The following is a 19,524-nucleotide window of genomic DNA, read 5'->3' as shown; positions in this document are numbered from 1 at the left end:
GTACTGGGAAGCCACTGAGGTCATGGTAGTAGATCCAGGCTTTCCAAATTCTAATTTTCACTTCAAAGCTCGAACTTTACCACTGGCAACAAACACTGTCAGCTGCTTTCCTTGAAGCGACACACTTCATCTTTGAGAAAATGTCGAATACCAAAGTCAAGTTAAATAACCACTGTTTGTCAGTCGGTCATTCTTTCAAATAAAAACAGTGTTCTATAGGAAAAAAACACCCCACCCACTTTAGCTCAAAACTCATACAACCACACAAATGCTTTTTCTTTAAACAATCACTGTACTTTGGTATGTAACTTCCCATTTCTTCACACAGAATATTTTTTAAAGTATATCGAAAGTCACAATAAAATTATGAAACAAAAAGAAAAATCTTTGCTGTTTTATCTAGGATATTCTTAAGTGAAATGCTTTTGTTTTCTACTGTAAATGGGTGGAAGTGAAGATCTGCGCAAAGGCATCAACAGTTTGCCCACCAATACTTGTAAACCATCAGAACAAATATCAACACACGGAAAAGGGCAAATAACATCTTAGGAGTACTAGAAAAAGTTTCAATTTTGCAGACCCCCTGAAAGGATTTCAGGGACCCTTGAGGTCCTCAAGCCACACTTTAAGAAATCTGTTCCTCTAAGTACAATGTTTGAATGTACTATGATCTAGGTCAGTACTGCCCAACAGAACTTTCTGTGATGATAGAAAAGTCCTCTATCTGCACTGTCCAATATAGTAGCCACTAGCCATATAGGTCTACTTAGCACTTAAAATGTATTTAATGAAACTAAGGAACCAAGTTTTTATTTCATTTTCATTTCAATAGTTGCATGTGGTTAGTGGCTACCAAAATGGACACCACAGATGCAAAATACGAACGAGTTCCACAATTTCATACTTCTATCCCTCCTCTTCCTCCTCGGCCCCCACCCCACCAAAATGAAACATGGAACATTTTTCAGAATATGTGCTCTTATGTTCACAAAAACATTGTCTGTCTTCAAATAAAGAATGACTTTTGCATGTTAAAATGAAACAGGGAAGACAGGATGGGAAGGTAGAGTAAAAAACACTAACTTTAAAGGCCACTAACCTGTATCTTTACAGAAGTAATACATGTTTACTGAAATTTTAAAAAATAAAAAATGCCATTATAGAAAAATAACCACTACCAACATTGGTAGATAACTACCCATTAATGTTTTGTTCTGTTCTTGTGTGTATGTGTGTGTGCACATTTTAACAAACAGGAATTATATTATTTTATAATCTGCTTTTACCACCCAGCTATGGATCATCAGCATCCGCCAGGTCAAATACATTTCTACAACATAATGACCATCTGGACACACCATTGTCTATTTTATCTGCCCTTCTTCACGAGATACTTAAGCTATGCTTAACTGTGCATATTATCTAGGTCCGCATGGATCCTCTAATTCAGATTAAGATTTGAGTGCTGCAAATGTGTTGAGTGGCTTCAGCAATAATCTTATATTTAAACATAAAATGCCACCACCCCTTGCTTAAGAGAGACCAGGTTCAGGAACAATGGTGCATTTCCACAGGCCAGTGAATCTCAAAGAATACTGTTCTCCAAATCATCTGAAGGGCTTGTTAATGACGCAGATTCCTTTGCCACACTCCAAAGTCCTGACTCAGAAACTTTCCAGAAGTGTATATTTTTAATGAGAACTTCAGGGGAATCTTTAAAGAGTCAGTGCAGCAGCCATTTAACATTTAGAAAACTCAAGCGTAGACCAGTTCAAAGGAAAAGAAGTTTCATGGGAAGAAGTCTAGAGGATTCAAGAGAGGGCTCAGCAGTAATTACCGATGCAACACAAGACGTGACTTACTGCAGGCCAACAGCGACAATTTAGCTGCACTATACTGAAATTAGTAAAAATATGATACGCTAACATTTTGACTCTATATGAATTCTTCCTTTAAATTTAACAGCTTCTTGACTGCTGTCAAATTCAGCGCTTATAAAGTTATTCAAATGTAACAGTGAAGTTCCATATCCACTTGAAAATCCAGAAAGCTGCTAGAGAACATAGACCCACCCTGGTAGCAATAACAAAAAAAACTAGCTAGACTACATAATTCTCCAAGCTCATCAGAGACCTCAGGGCTCTGTGTTTTACAGCTGCCCTGTCCAACCAGGTGAAATGAATTCCAAAGAGTGAGCAGCTCTGGGGCTCCTGTCTGGCTCAGTTGGTAGAGCATGTGATTCTTGGTCTTGGGGTCATGCATTCAAGCCATTTGGGTGTAGAGATTACTTTAAAAAAAAAAATCTTAAAAAAAAAAATAAATAAAAGGTGACCAGTTCTTCTAAGGAAAGAACAGACACATAAACAGTTTCTCCATCGGTGATGGCAGCCATAAAAGCTGGTAAGAAAACAACAGAAGCTGTGACCAGTCAGTAAGGCCAAGTGTAAACTAAGTACAGAATCCCTGGCAGTCTCAACACAAGGACAGTCCACACCTCCCGTTCCTTTATAGAAGTTTTCACTGGCTCTTTGCAAGTAAACTGAATTAAAAGTCCATCCTCTGTGATCCTGGATTCCTTTAGCTTATCCACGTAACAGTGACTAAGCTAGGTGACACAGCGGTTACAAAAGGTTCAAGGATTACTTAATAGAGGAAAATATCTAAAGAAGTCAGGTGGAGTAGGATGACTTCTCACTTTCCTACACACCTCACCACTTTTAACATGTAGGAAAAATTACCACTTACCCTTGTGTGCTTTTTTTTTTAAAGGAAACTTTTTCCTTATCTTTTCCAATGCAAGTACAAAACTCTTGTCTCAAAACAAAAAGTTTATTTTGAAAAGACTACAACTCATAGTGTACTCTGTACACTGTGATGACAAACAACTGCAAATAACTACTCATTATTTAAGTGATTTGACTCTCTTGCTCATCGCAAATTCCATTTTCAAGATGCTGTTCTAACTCAAACAAGTAGATGGTTCTAGTAATCTCAAGCATATGCTTTTTATCAACTACTAAGTGTTTTATTGGATCTCTCTTTAGGTCTGGCACTATGTTAAGCCCAATGAGGACATACAAAAAGAAAACACAGTCCCTATCTTGAAAAAATGATAGTGAACTTATTAAATTATGGTCTGCTGAGGGTTACAGTGTCTCATTGGCAAATTCTGTGAGATAAGTACAACTCTGCTGTAACAATTACTTTAAGTTTTAGCTTGGATTTAAAAAAACAGATCTCCAAATAACATATTCAGAAAAAAATTCAGCAGAATACACATATGAAGAGCTACCTACCAGTTGGCAATGACATTTATTTTACTTGAAATCCATGTAGGGATACATAGGCAATTTTCTTATTATCTAAAATCATCCTAATTCGGCAAGGAGTGAATAGCATATTTGGGGGAATGAAAGTTTTTCTAAAAACACACTTTGTAGTTCAATAGATATAGAAATTATAGTCTTTAAAAATATATATAAATATACAATGACCACATGCAAGACCACCAGTTGAGTTATGCTGCCACCCACCGGACAGAACATAAACAGCAAAGCAAACCTTGCTCTGATTTTAAAAACCAAGAGAATGTGGCTCAGTTTGTTGACAGTTTGGTAGTGCTTTTATATGTAATCTGGTGTCCGTGAAGAGCGAAACAAAGTTATGTTGATTAATAATGGTTTCGTTTCTACTAATTTCCATTATTACTAATAGGTTTGAGAGTCAATTATATTTACCTCAGCCAAGATGAATTAAACTCAAAAGATACCAAAACTACTGTACTCTTATTAAAATAAATGGTTAAAATGTAATTAGTTGACAAATAGTCATTTAAACCATTCCAAATTCAGCCCTATTGGGAGAATAAAAACTGCAACATTTTTCTTCTCCACCTCTGTGTTTGTGGTCTCTCCAGGAGACCTGAACTCAGGTTAGGATTATCAGTGGTTTTCCTAACGCTTTAACGTTACCGGCCTGGCCTGGAACCAAGTCTGCTTAAACACTCTGTACATGTTATGTTACATAACGTACAACGTAAGTTCCAAATCACTGACAAACTGCTGAAGGACACACTTGTTAATGCGTTACTGGCTATAAACTAGCAGATCAAAACATCGAAACAGTTTTTATGTAGTAAAAGTGAAAATATACTCTTGACAGGATAAAGTGCATTAATACATAAATTTATCAACATTACATGGGGGAAAGTGCCTCACGATTACTCTAATGGATTCTGGATTCAGACGTACACAAAAATAATCAAAATATGGAAGTGTCACTTAAAGACAGTTTTAAGAGTAAAGAATGTTATATCCATTAAACTCAATTATCCAAATGGTGGGGCAAAAAGGATATTCTAAATATTGTCAATTCAAATACTTTTTGTGTCAGTCAAAAAATAACTCCCAAAATCTCAGTGATTTAAAATAACAAAGTTTGGATAAATAAAATGTAGTACAATGGAATGTTATTCGGCCATAAAAAAAAATGAAGCATTAATCATGATACAAACATCAATGGACCTTGAAAATATTATAAATTAATTAAGCCAGACACCAAAGGTCACATATTGTCTAATTTCATTTCTATGAAATGTCCAGAATAGCCAAATCCACAGAGACACAAAGTAGATTGGTGGTTGCCAGTGGCTAAGAGAAGGGGAGGATAGGGAATTACTGCCAGTGATGACTGGCTTGCTTTCTTGTATAACTAAAATGTCCTGAAATTAGCAGTGATGGCTGCACAGCTCTGTGACTACGCTAAAAACCAATGAGTTTGTACACTTTAAAAAAGGTGAATGTTTGAGTATGTGACTGTACCTCAAAAAAATTTTTTTAATGGGTTAAAAATCAAGAAAGAAAAATACATAGCAAAGCTTTCTCAGGTTATGGGCCCATCTTGAAAGTCTGCCCCATGTCATACTTACCCAGGGACCCAGGATAAAAGAGCCTCTACCATCTACCACCATTCCCTTGGCAGGCAAAGGGAAACATGGAAAATTGGACAGCTATCTTAAGGGCTTCATATCTTTGGGTACACACTTCACCATTCATACCTCACCTGAATTCACAATTCACAGGCCAGAGTCACTTGGCTAAGTCTAATTTCAATGGGATAGAGATGCACACTCTTAACCATGTATCAAAAAGTAAGAGAAATGCAAACATTTTGTCAGTAGCACTATGACCAGCACCTTTATCTAATGAGTACTTAACTATTTCAAGATTACCATAGGCTAAAAGAAACCAACACTAGTACTTCTGGCCCTCAAGAAGCTCACAATGCTGCAACAAGGGCATCCTGCTGGGTAACTAACTTACCCCAAAGTGCTAAACTCAGGACGGTAGTAGCAACATAAATACAGCGCTACAGGAGCAAAGAAGAGAAAGTGATTCACGAAGCCTGCCAGGAACACTGAAGATAAAAGCTCAGCAAACCACAGCAGACAAGGAGAATGCCCCCTTTGCAGAAAGGGGGGAGCTGACCCTCAGACAACATGGGTTTCAACTACATGGGTCCACTTATTCGTGGATTTTTTTCATATAGTACAGTACTGTAAATATATTTTCTTTTATGATTTTTCTTAACAACATATCCTTTTCTCTAGCTTATTTTAAGAATACAGTATATAACACATGTAACTGTGTTAACCGACTGTTTATGGGAGTGAAAAGTTATACTCGGATTTTCAACTGGGTAGGGGGTTGGTGCCCCAAACCCCGCATTGTTCAAGGTACAACTACAGTGGCAAAAGAAACCAAATGAGAAAATGCACAAAGATAAAAACACACAGCCCACTTAAATTTTAATAGCAAAATAATGTTACGCTCTATTGCTGAGTTCACAGTGTGAAGAGCCCTGAAATCCTTGCTAAGGATGGTCTTTGATCTCAGGGTCATTGGATCCAGCCCTGCACTGTGCTCCCCACTCAGCATCTCTGCTTGAGATTCTCTCTCCCTCCCCCTCTGCCTCCCCCACTCCGTGTACTGAAGCAAGGTACACAGTCAAGACACAAATTAGAAATCTTTCTCTATTTTTCAGCCAAGTAACAATGAGGACCTAAACTAGGCACATGGCATGGGATAAATTTGAGACACTTTACAAGGGGGAAAATTAGCAAGACTTGCGATTCATTTCCTATCTCTAGCTTATTATTCATCACATGCCAGTATATTAAAATGATCATTACACCTTTCCCCTAAGCAGTACTAAAGAATAAACCTGCCTCTTAATTATCTCTGCAGCCTAAGCATCTAGCACACGTGCTCACACACGGATATTCAATGTTTGCTGACCTGAACATTCTCAAACCACTACCATCCTCCTTCCCTATTCCTCAAGTCCCCTCTAGCAACTGCCAACATTTCTATGGAAACCAAATCGATCTCTCAATCTTCTCACCCTGCCTCTCTTCCAGCAGGTCCTGGTTTTAGCTATACTGTTTCTCTGATCCCTGCAACGCATCCTAGATACTTCTTCCTTCCCATTACCAACAACTCCACAATTTCATGTCCAAGATTCCTGGGGCCAGATGTAAGCCATAATTCAGAACTTCACAAATTTAGAAGGTATCTTGATATCTACACAATATATTATGTAAAATGCCCAGTAAAGATTGGGAGTATCAACACACTGATATTTCTAGCAGAAAATATGTAACACATCGATATTTCGGGAAAAGAAACATATGAATGTTCCCCCCAAATTCCTCAAGAGTGTAGACCAAGTTTTACTACCACATGAGTTTTGACACCAAACTTACAAAAAGAAAAATCCATTTGTAAAGCTTCTTTTGGATTTTGGAATTGCAGATAAAGAACTGTGGACGTGTAATTCACCTCGTCCACTGCAACCACTACTATCTCCCTACCTCCCATTCTTTCTTACTTCAACCTATCTTATATTTTCTTGTATTCAACATCGATCTTTCTAAGATGCAACTCCTGGCCTTTAAAGGCTTCTACAATTTGGCTCCAATCTGCCTTTTTCAGCCTCATCTCCTCCCAATCTCTCTCAAATTCCACACTCCATTCTCACAGGACCACTCCTTGCTACCCAAACCTCTCCAAAAACTGCCTTTGCTTATAAAGTTCTCTCAGCCTAAGTAGCCCCCTCCCCAAACATCTACCCATTCTTCATGGCGTTCATTTTTTTAAAAATTTTTTAAGATTTTATTTCTTTGAGAAAGAAAGAGCAAGAGAGAGAGCATGAGCAGGGGGCAGAGGGAGAGGGAGAAGCAGACTCCCAGCTGAGCAGGGAGGGTGATGTGGGGCTCTATCCCAGGACCCCGGGATCATGACCTGAGCCAAAGGCAGACGCTTAACCAACTGAACTACCCGGGAGCCCCCACAGTGATTTATTTTTAATGCTACTTCCTCTTTATTCCTCCAAGTGGCTTTGACTATTTCACGTTTAGTCAAACAGGGCACTTTTCTTATTCTGCTTTGCACCACACTTCTCTGAATACTTCTTATTGTTCCAAACTCCACTAGCAAAGATTGTGACCCAATTCTTTCTTTGGCTTTTCTTCGTATTCTTTTTCTAATTTCTTGAAATAAATGCAACTGTCATTGATGCGTTAACTTCTCATTATGATTGTGGATTTGTCTCTTTGTCCTTTTGGGTCTGTTAATTTTTGTGGCCATGCTATTGGGTGCATACACATTTAGAAATGTTACCTTCCTGGAACTGGAACTTTTCATTATAAAAAGTTTTCTTTATATCCAGTAATACCTCTTGCTGTGAATCTACCACTTTTTACAAAATCAATATAGTTATATCATCTTTCTTTCTGGCTAATGTTTGTGTATCTTTTCCCACCATTTATTTGCAATCCCTCTGTCTAAAATTATGCCAAATAAGCTGCCTCATATTAGCAGCATTTAGTAAGGCTGCAGAATTTCATTTAGTTTGATAATCTGCTTACTTCTTTTAAAGTGATCTTTAACATTTCACATAACAACTGATACATGGAAGCTTAAAACTATTATCTGTTTTCTGTGTCCCGTTTTCTGTACCTTTTTTTTAATCCTTTCTTGACTTCCTTGTTTATTTTCAAAATTATTCCATTTTCTTCCTCTATTATCCTGTTAATTACACTTTCTCTTACCATTCCTTCAAGTGGTTACTCTAAAATTACAGACTGCATCCTTGCTATATCAGTCTAAACTAAATTAGTACTTTCACCTCTTCCTACACGACGCAAGGGCCTTAGAACATTTTAAATTCATTTGCTCCCATCCACCTTACATGCAACTGTCATGTGTTTTGATTATATATATTTTATGCCCTATAAGACACTGTCAGTATTATTATTCTACATTTGCATACTTATCTTCTCTGTTACGCTTCATTCCTACCTGATTCTCCAAGTTTTCAACTAGGAACATTTTCTTTCTATCTGAAAAACACTCTTCATTATTTCTTTAAGGTGAGAGACTACTGGTGATGGATTCTCTCAATTCTTGTCTAAAAATATATTTTACCATTTCTCTTTTATGCTCACCTCCTAATATGAATAGTTACTCTGATTGTCAGATACCGTTCGTGAAAAATGAGGCAACTAATTTAATGCCTAGGATAATGTTATCTTTCTCCAGAGAGAATTTACTTTTGCTTCTGGTAAGCAACTAGAGGCACCAGTAAATCCAGACCGTCTTAATGCATTAGGAATCAGGCTCCAGCTGCAACAGTCTATAACGTATTATTCTCACTACTCCTGGGATGTGATCCTTCAGGTGTGATGGACCCTAAATTCTCAATTTTTATCATCCTACCCTCCATAAGCCCATCAAAATTCTACTAAATTTCTCAGCCAATTAGCCCCTCGCAGAAAAATGGCTCAAATGCTAGACTCCCGCTCTGGGTTTCCTTCTTCTCTCAGATCTTGGTCCTATAATTCTTTACTCTTTTATTAGCAACCTTGTTTATTTTTTAAATTCTTATCAGGAGGAGGCTTGGTCCAAATTATCTAGTCTTATCAATCACATCTCTGCTCCTATACCTAACAGAGTCCCTTGCACACCCGGATGGAAGGCCCTGGCTACATCAGGTTGCCCCTAAGAACCCCTGCAACAAATCAACCAGCTCAGTTTTTTATACTAACCAAAAAATCAACTGTGACCGAGAAAGGTTTTGAACAAGGAAATATGCCCAACAAATTAGTGTTTTTAGAAGTTTACTCAGCCAAACAAATAATAGAGAAAAACAAACCAATTAGGAGAACACCGCAGACACATGCCAATAATGATGTGGAGAAGGAAAGGGGAAAGAGGCAAGTGAAATGACAGTGTTCTATCAACCTTGACAATCACCTGGGAACAAGAGGTAAGGGAGTAAAAAGGAGTCAAAGATGAACATGAAATCTCAAATCTGAGAGTGAAAATGATTTGGGTGAAGAGGAATTCAGAGTTAGACACGAACATGAGGTATCCATAAGAAGAAATCCAAGTTGAACAGACATTTGGAGACTGGTCTGAGCCCTCGCCAAAGCATGGTGATTGCTAAAAGTTTCAACAGAATTTTCCAAAACTAACAGATTATTCACTGAACTAGGAAACCAGTCACCTATTTCCAGTCATTGGTATATTAAAAAAAATCAGGACTGGCAATTCACATCTGAGGCTCTGAAGACATGGAAAAAGGAAAATATATTAATAGAAAATTTATCCCATTTATGGGGCGCCTGGGTGGCATAGCAGTTAAGCATCTGCCTTCAGCTCAGGGCGTGATCCCGGCGTTATGGGATCGAGCCCCACATCAGGCTCCTCTGCTATGAGCCTGCTTCTTCCTCTCCCGCTCCCCATGCTTATGTTCCCTCTCTCGCTGGCTGTCTCTACCTCTGTCAAATAAATAAATAAAATCTTAAAAAAAAAAAAAAAAGAAAGAAAATTTATCCCATTTAAAGAAGAGAGGAGTCAAGTGCAAAGTGCAGGGGCAGGGGAGAATGGTTTAAAAAAAAACTAAGGCAAAATACACTGTCACAGTTCAAACAACCTAGAATTAGACAGAAAAGTAGAGATTTACATGCAACGTAACATAATAGCAGAATACTAAGTGGGGTTAGCTAGTTAAGTGATTTTAGTAACTTAATAAACTTAATAACAAAAAGTTTTTTAAAGTTACTGAAGTGAGGGGCGCCTGGGTGGCTCAGTCGGTTGAGCATCTGCCTTCGGCTTGGGTCATGATCCCCGGGTCCCAGGATGGGCCCTACATTAGGATCAGGCCCAAGTCATCAGGCTCCCTGCTCAGCAGGGAGTCTGCTTTTCCCTCTACCCCTCCCCCTGCTTGTGCTCTCTTTCTCTCACTCTCAAATAAATAAATAAAACCTTTTAAAATAAATAAATACATAAAGTTACTAACATGGTGGAAAAGTCATTGTTCCTTTTAAAAAGAAAGAAATAAGTGATTTTTTTTTTTTTTAGGGGCAGCACGTTAGATTATACTTTTACATAAGAACATTTAGGTTTAACAAATTAAAGTCTTTTGTAATCTCTGAAAATAGTATTCTCTAGTTTTTAGGTCAGTCACTGAGAATATGAAACATTATTACATATACTCTTCAGTCTCACCCTCACGATATGCCTTTGGATAGAGATGAATAAATCACTCTGACATGCAAACGATACAAACCAGCAGCTATTCTAAGATGCCCTTGAAAGATAAAGGCCCATACCCCAAAGGTCCCGCTTATTGATTTATCAACACCAGCACTACATTTCTGATTATCTGCCAAATGCAATTCATCCCACTCTTGTTTTAGCTCGTAATAACAATATTTCGTTTCTAAAATCAGAGCAGCAAACAAAACGTTCCAACCAAATAAACTTTTCTGGCTCATGGATCCTGTTCTGTTCCACACAAAAAGTGCCCTTAAGGTCTCTAGAAAGTCCGTGATGCCACATATTTGTGACACTGAATAAATTAATGAACCAAATTAACTGAACACTAAATAAATTAATGCCTAAACACCTAGAGAAGATAAAAATTAGTGACCATGTGAAGCTAATTATGCTACTCTTTCCATGGTATAGGTCAGTTTTGGTTGCTGAGTTGTGATTGTGCCAGACATGAAAGATAAAAAGACACACACTGACGGAGTCCCCTGCCCTCAAAGGAGGACCTGTGAGGGGGCCAGACATGGATGCAGAAATAATACAACACAATCACTGCTTACAGGGTTGTTATTACCAAAAGGCTGTGAGTCCACAGAAGAAGAAATTCCAATGGTCTGTTTTGTGTTGAGGGGAGCACGAGGACTCCAGAACACTCCACACAGGTGGACACTAATAAGTTTAAGCCGGGGAAAACAATGAAGCAGCACTGGCCAAGCAGGAAGTAGGAGACAAGTTATCTTAGAACTCTGCTTAAAGCAACCAGATATTTCAGTAAAGCCATTTCATTTCAATGTTGAAAAAATTTACAAGATGACATTAGCATGTTTAATCGAAAGGCACAGAGCAGCTGTATGGCAGAACTGAAACCAAAACTGAGGTCCCCATGTTTATATCCATTTCACCAGGCCATTTAATAATGGTTAGACTTTATAATCTTACAAAAGATATCATTCTGAAGTAAGATTTTTTTTCAGGCCATATTGCTGAACTCTGAAGTAGACCACGTATTGATTCTAAAAATCAACTAAATTCCCTGGTTTTACATCATATATTATCTTTACATTTATCAGGATGGTTTCCAAAATGCTAACATCAAAAGAGATAGCAGTATTACGTTTTAGTTTTTAATAAAAATTCCTATTATATAATGCAAAAATTATTTACTCTTATAATATGCTCCATTAGCAAGGGTGGGGGAAAACAGTCATTTCGCTGATAAATACGTAACTGGTTGGAGTACAACTTTGGTACAACTTTTGTGAATTACAATATGGTCGGATGTAGTCAACACCGCAGCACTGTTAGTAACAGCCAAAAATTGGAAGCAATGTAAATATTCCTCAATCAAAAAATGGTTACATAAATGAAGGTGCCTCAATAAAGGAAGGTGTAATGAACAATCAGACATTGATGGTAACGAAGGAGGGAACTCTACACACACTGACAGAGACCATTCTCCAAAACCTCAGAAACTTAACTCTCTGAACCTCAGTGATTTCAAAGTATTGGTACCCCAGACAGGCCAGCTGAGCAAGTAACAGGTTACCTTTGTATTACTGACAACTGGTCAAGCAAATTCATGGCAAAAATGTAGCCAAGTGGCCTTCCAAAACTACCAATTAGAATGAGCTTGATAATACCATATTACAGTGCCGTCCAACTTGCAAAATATTTTGTAACGACATTCTAACTGTAAGAATGAAAAGAAGTCTTACAGTGCTTAATAAAACTAAATACGAGAAAAATCCAGGGGCGCCTGGGTGGTTCAGTCAGTTAAGCGTCTGCCTTCAGCTCAGGTCACGATCTCAGGGTCCTGGGATGGAGCCCCACGTCGGGATCCCTACTCAGCGGGGAATCTGCTTCTCCCTCTCCCTCTGCCCCTACCCCTGCCTGTGCTCTCTCTCTCTCAAATAAATAAAATCTTTAAAAATATATATATACTAAAAAAAAGAAAAAGAAAAATCCACTCAAGCAAAAACTCCAATATGACAATGAATTTAGCAAATCACAATTCTATTGGTCAAATTCATGACATACATGTGAGGTCAGAGCCCAAGTATAACACACATTATAAAATCTCCAACTCCCATTTCAGAGATATAAATAAGGCAAGTCATATATTTTGTCCTGATAATTTGAACTGAAATGGTTTGCTTTCTGTTTTACAAGATTATTTAGTATTATTTCAATAACAGCAAACCAATGTTAATAAAACAATCCTTTTTGAGGATACTAAGTTCTTTGCTGATCTAATGAAAGCCCTGGTACTCCCGGAACCCTAAAGACCACCGAACACTTGATGTTAAGAAGCATGATCACATTCAGATTTCTACTAGAAAAACTTTATTCAAACAAATAGTAAATTATTTATTGGTAAACATTTCATATACATTTCATTCATTAGGTATTTAATGCCTCGTATGTATCAGATATTGGGCTAGGTACTAACAACACAATAACAAAGAAGGCAGACATGTTCCTCTGCCTTCTCAGAAAATAATACTGGGGAGAGAGGGAAGGACAGACACAGCTAAACAAGAAATTATAATATACAGATGAACTACAATAATATACTAGGTGCTACAGACGCATGGATGAGGGGTCCCCAAACCCAGGCTTGGAAGAACAAGGTATCAGAGAATGTTTTCTAAAACAATGATGTCCAACGTGCAACCAAAATGGAATGTTCACACTGACCAAAAAAATAAGAGGGCAGAGAAAAACGAAGAATGTTCCAGGGAGTCAAGTTAACATGGCGAAAGCCAAAAAGTGAGAGAGTACATAAACTGTTCAAGGAAGTGAAAAAGTTCACTATGCAGGAGCAGAGACGTAATGTATCACGCCACAGAAATAAGCAGGAATCAGATAATGAAAGGCTTCCTAAATCATATCAGAAAGTTAAATCTAACAGAAAAATGATAATCAGATTTGTGCTTTATAAACAGCCACTCTGACAGAAATGAAGAATAAGCAAGAAATGTGAAGACTAGAGGCAGAGCCAACTAAGATGAGCATTTCAAGAGAACACTGAAAGCGTGGATGGTAGCTGGACTGGTAGTGGCAAGTGAACAGAGGTGGACAAGAGCCAAGAACGAAATAAGGAATAAACGAGATTTGGTAATAAATTGGATGTGAGAAGTAAGGGCAAGGGTAGAGTCAAGAATGAGTAAGCAAATAATCCAAAGCTATAATGAATGCATGGGCCTTGGGTTTCATCTACAACCTAGATACAATGCCTAGGTACTAAACATATTTGTTAAATGAGTAAAGATTTCATAATTTAGTGGCAAAAGGATTAAGGAAACAGTTTACACTCTAACAACAGGAAAAGTATGTATTTTGGCTATAATAAACATAGCTCTCACTATAATCAAAAAAAAAAAAAAAAGCTACTTTAGCGCAGCAACTGTTTGGGGTCAACAAGACTAAGATACCTCAGACCACAAGGTAAGTGAGGAACGATATTCAAGGCCAAAGCACGCCCCGGCAGTTGCGAGAAACTGGGGATGTTACAGAACTGCTGGAGCACTTCCTAAGTGCAGTACAGACCCTGCTCGTCTATTGCTGAGTGACTTTTCTACACATTATGTTACTTCTACACCAGAACTAAAATATCATCTGGCCCTGGTATAAAGAGAGTCCCTGACCTTCAAGCACTTCACCAAGGCTGGGAGGGGCAGCGATCAGAGGCCAAGTGCTTCCTTAAACAGAGTACTTCCACAACTTGTCCCCACCCAGACTGTACAGCTGGGATGATGCTCGTCTATAGAGGGCTTATCAACAAAATGCTGACTTCAGTTGTTTTTATGTTACCAAATATCAGAAACTAGCCGGCAAACACCACTCTTCAAAGACAATACCAAAAAAGTTACAGTAAAAAATTAAAATATACATATATTTATATTAAAAAAGTCATCAAATATTGAAGTTAGCAGAAAAACAAAGTTTTAAATAAAAGAAACGTTGACATGGTAATAAATGGAATCAGTTAAAAGTCTGAAGTATATTCAATCTAAAAAGTTCCACAATTTATATCTAATTTTCTAACAATGTATTCTAAAAGGTTATATAATTTGGACAATATTCATCTAGGAAATATTTATAAATTTATACCATTATTAAATTAATAAGCCTCCAAATATATATTATATATACTAATTCCAACCAGTCCAAAAATCCCAAGGAAGCAAAAATCAGTATGATCAGTTCTTTACCTGCAGCTCCTTTGAGACTCGCTCTAGGTGATTAGTTATCTTTTTAATCAGATCACTGTACATCTGTTCTGAGTGCTGCTGGCAGACACATTTATACACACAACTGTGGGGAAAAACCAAAACAGAAAAACCAAGTTAACAATGAAGCACTTCATTCAACCTAAGATGAAGGCATACTTCGGATATACAGCCACTAGTCAAATAATTAACTCAGGCCTGAAAAAGTGACCAATCACATCTTTTTTTTTTTTAATCTTAGAGTGATAGAAAGAGAGAGAGTGCATACATGCAAACAGGGGAAGAGCAGAGGCAGAAGATCTCCAGCAGACTCCACAGTGAGCAAAAAGCCCAACGCAGGGCTCTATCTCACAACCCCAAGAAATTATCTGAGCAGAAATTAAGAGTCAGACACTTAACTGACTGAGCCACCCACGCATCCCGACCAATCACAGCTTTTTTTTTTTTAAGATTTTATTTATTCATTTGAGAGAGAGAGAGCACAAGCAGGGGGAGAGGGAGAAGCAGACTCTCCGCTGAGCTGGGCGCCCGACATGGGGCTTGATCCCCGGACCTAGAGATCATGACCTGAGCCGAAGGCAGACGCTTAACCATCTGAACCACCGAGGCGCCCCCAATCACAACTTTTAAATAGAAATTTACCTTGCCCCATCAGTGTTCAGATGAAAGAGATAATACCACCAGCTGTAAATCTTCCTGAGTACTGCATTACACATTTTGTCAGTACTAGATAATCTAGTATTGGGTGATAATCTGAAAATCTGACTACAATAACTACTTACAAACCAGCTTCTCTCTCACTCTCTCCTTTCAATGAATGTCGAAATAGGGGAAAGAGAGTGATAATTAGCACCAAGTTTCTAACTCACAAAAAGGTCTGTAATGTAACCTCTTTGTGCATCACTTGTGTAGAACAACACAGTTGTCACCTCCCCCTCTGTGACTAGGCTGATCTCATGTCCCACCCCAGGTCCTCACTAATTTGCTACTTCCATTTACCAGGACCTGGGAAACAAAATAACCAAAGATAGTTAGGGCTGTGTGTCAATGAACATCAACAGATTAAGCTAGGATCTCCGTGTGAGACAAAAAAAAATACGCATTTCGGCACCAGATACTTGTCATTGTTTTTTTCATTGACCCCCAAAGTTCTTCATTATGTATACTGGGGGTAACAGGCTGAGATGGGAAGACGTCTCAGTGAGCTGGGCTTACAACTATCTTGATTTGAAACCCAATTCTGAAGCAGGAAGTATAAATCAAACCTCCAACCTCCAAGTGTGGAATACACACATGACCTACAGATCCTCACCCGACGTGTATTACATGCGTGCACATACTGCCATGTATCACGGCGTCATGCACCTCAACACACCCTCTCAAACCCAGGCAAATGAAATCTTGACTTACCTGTATATCTGTTCATAGGATATGGGGATATAGTCACCAGGACTCTGGGTTAAAAGCTGATCTATGGCACCATCCAATTTTGGCCAGTATGTGCTCTTATAATCTTCAATAGTTATAACATTCATTACTAAAAATAAAAAGATTTAAAACAAATATTACTATATACCACATGTGAAGTAAACACAAATCACAGCAATTTTGTGCTCTCAAATTCCTTTCACTTACTCATTTCACAAATTTTTTTGACACTTTATCAGCTGCTATCCCATTTCAAAAAACAAAGAAAATGCAATCTTTTCAGGGATTTTAAAGCAGCCATTAATTATGATGTAAAAAGGAATGACCATGAGTCCATCTTTCAAAATAAAAACGAAACAAGCAAGCATCATTGGTTTCCTTTTCCAGTTATCCGTTAACAGTGGCACATTCTCAAACACACACACACCCTTCCATATACATTGTCAATGAGGTGACAACATGGCCTATCCATGAACCATAATAAAGTTCTAGGAAATTATGAACCCCAACAATCAATCTTTAGAGACACCCTGAGAAAAATCTACCTAGCAATAGGACTATGGGGTTAAAGTCCAAATGCTACCGTAACACAAAAGAGGTTGCTAGAAACTTGCCAGGATCTCTGGCACCACCAGCACTTCCTGGACATGACTACAGCTCTGACTCAGTCTGTACCTACCTCACACTTGATAAGGCCAACAGGAAAACATCAACGAACTGGAGACTTACAATGAGGCTTACCTCATTCCTACTGTCTGGCTCTTAGCCCTTCATTGAAGGTTCATAAAGCTTTTTTAACAGCTGGTCCTAACAACTCTGAAATCCAGGCCGACAGCTGCTTCACAACAATGAAACACTAACGTGAAAAACAGCGACTACCAGCCTGCCCCGGAGAAAAGAGTTATCCAAAGAGCCAAAAATACCCTGTGTCTTTTTTTTTTTTTTTTTAAAGATTTTATTTGTATTTATTTGAGAGGCAGGGGAGAGACAAGCAGACTCTGCACTGAGCACAGACACCAGACACGGGGCTTGATCCCACGACCCCAATATCACGACCAAAGCCGAAATCAAGAGTCGGAGGCTTCATCTACTGAGCCATCCAGGTGCCCAAAATACCGTGTCTTATGAACCACCACTATCTCAGGAGATAGGAGCTAACAACTACTAGATCAGGTATTTTACTATGTATTTTACCAGAAACTGGGGGAGCAAAGAGTTGACTTCCCCAAGAGTACATGGCTAATTATTGCCAGAAGTACCAGATAAAGAAAGCCTTTATCTAGCACCTTTCTATCACATTACTGATTTCTAAATTCAGGTTCAAAATGTTTCTCATATGTACATACCACCTCTGTCATTGTTGTTCAGTATTTTCTTTAAATCAATTCACTTTTTCTTGCTTAAATTTATTCTAAAGGACACTTGGGGAATCAACTATTGATTTATAGAGCATGGAATAATCTGAAATGCATTTTGCCAATTGAAAGAATCAGACCAAAATGGCTATATATTAGAAGACTCTCACTTATAAGATGCTAATGCAGTCAAAACTATAAAAAGGAAAACAGACTGGGGGCTGGAGGATGGGGAGGACTGTCTATAAAGGGTAGCATGGGAGAATGAACTCTTGCATAGAAATATCCTAGTGGATACGGCACTCCAGGCATTTGTCAAAACCAACATAACTGTATACCATAAAAAAGTACATTTACTGTAAGAAAATTAAAAAAAAAAAATCAACCAGGATGTACTAGTAAAGATGGAATGAAAATCTTCACAAATGAATTCCTGCACTGAAAGGAATGAAGAAACAAATGTTTTGACTACACATACGGCTAAAAACAAGAAGAACTGTACACGCACGTACACACAAAGACACACACACACAAATGGATGGAGGCGGCCAGATCACAGAGGGCCTTAATGGGCATTTTAAAGACCAGCTTTTACTCTGAAATGGGGACATCTGGAGGGTTTTGGATGAAGTGATGTGATCTTAGGTTTTCTATGGCTCATCCAGCTGCTACGTTAGGAGTGAGCAAAGTCAGGAGGCTGTGACATCATGGGGCTTGATCCAGGTGGCAGCAGTGGGGATGAGAGAGATCAGATTTGGAATAAATTTTAAAGGTTGAGCCAACCAGATATGCTGATGGTTTGGATGGGAGAAGTGAGAGAAGGGTCAAGGATGGCCTGAGCACCAAAGGAGGGGGCTGCTGTTTACCAGGATGAGGAGAATGTTAAGAAAAGCTTAGCATTATTTGAGAATACAGCAGAAATTGTTGGTGCCCCACCCATTTACTCTGTCCACAAAGGCCACTGTCAACAGCAACTACTATTTGCCTCAGTGTTCTCTGGCTGTCAGAGCTGCTCTGACTGAAAAAGGAGCAGCTTAGAAGTTCTGAAGAACTAACAACCCCAGGAGCCTGCAAGTAACAACGAACAAGAATTCGGTATAAATATCGCAGTATCTCCCTTTACTCTGGAGTAAGACAAGGTTGAGGCGCATGTGCTATATCGACTCCCAGAGCTCCCCACTGGGCTTACGCTCCTGGTGTCCACAGTGGTGACTTCTTACTGGCTTCCTTACCTTTTCTGTCTCATCTCTCCACTCCCCTGTAGGTGCTTCCTAGAATCACCCCCTTTGTGCCTACAACTATTTGTGCTTTAAAAAGGGGGGGGGGGAGGAATCTATCAAAAATAGAAAAGCAGTGTCATTTTCCATTAAACAAAAGGTGATACAGAAATAAATAAATAAATTTACTTAAATTTCAGCCTTGCCCTACTGCTTGCTAAAAGGTTCTGAACCTGGAGCTTGCTTTCCCTGTGAAAAATGGGAGACTGCCCAATGCTGAGAAGTGTTACACACTAGCTGGAAAATACCATCTTTCTGCTTTATGAAGGACTCAAAGAAAACTGAAAAAGACAACTGGAAATATCTAGAAAGAACATCACTTTTTCAACTATGGGATTCTTAATTACTGAATCTCCAATTAGTCTATCACCTAAATCATATCACATACTGGCTCTACACCAAAAGCTGAACTTTAAAGAAAGTAAGTGACATGCTCAGAAAGAAAATGCCAAGTACAGAGGCCAAGAATTACCATAATCCCACGGGCACCCTGTCTGCTGCATGCAATGAACTCCACCGCCCCGGCTACAGCTGACAAGGACTCCTACTTCTCCAGCACAGGCTTTACACCTCAGCAAATTACCAAGTCAAAGATACAAAGGAGGAAAAAGAATCT

General features: G+C 38.5%; 1 protein-coding gene across 2 annotated transcripts in view; it reads right to left on the bottom strand.

The window, feature by feature from the left end:
- CACUL1 (CDK2 associated cullin domain 1) overlaps positions 1-19,524 on the bottom strand; it is a 67,868-nt gene that overhangs the window by 28,078 nt on the left and 20,266 nt on the right. For both annotated transcript variants that reach the window (XM_026494236.4, XM_057308777.1), the window contains exons 2-3: positions 16,259-16,385; positions 14,831-14,933 (exon numbers count right to left, since the gene is read on the bottom strand). In XM_026494236.4, the coding sequence (XP_026350021.2) occupies positions 14,831-14,933; positions 16,259-16,385 (230 nt within the window). The remainder of the gene's footprint in view (positions 1-14,830; positions 14,934-16,258; positions 16,386-19,524) is intronic.

Source organism: Ursus arctos, unplaced genomic scaffold (assembly GCF_023065955.2).
Source record: "Ursus arctos isolate Adak ecotype North America unplaced genomic scaffold, UrsArc2.0 scaffold_7, whole genome shotgun sequence".
Taxonomy (NCBI): Eukaryota; Metazoa; Chordata; class Mammalia; order Carnivora; family Ursidae; genus Ursus; species Ursus arctos.
This window is presented reverse-complemented; position numbering and strand designations above follow the sequence as displayed.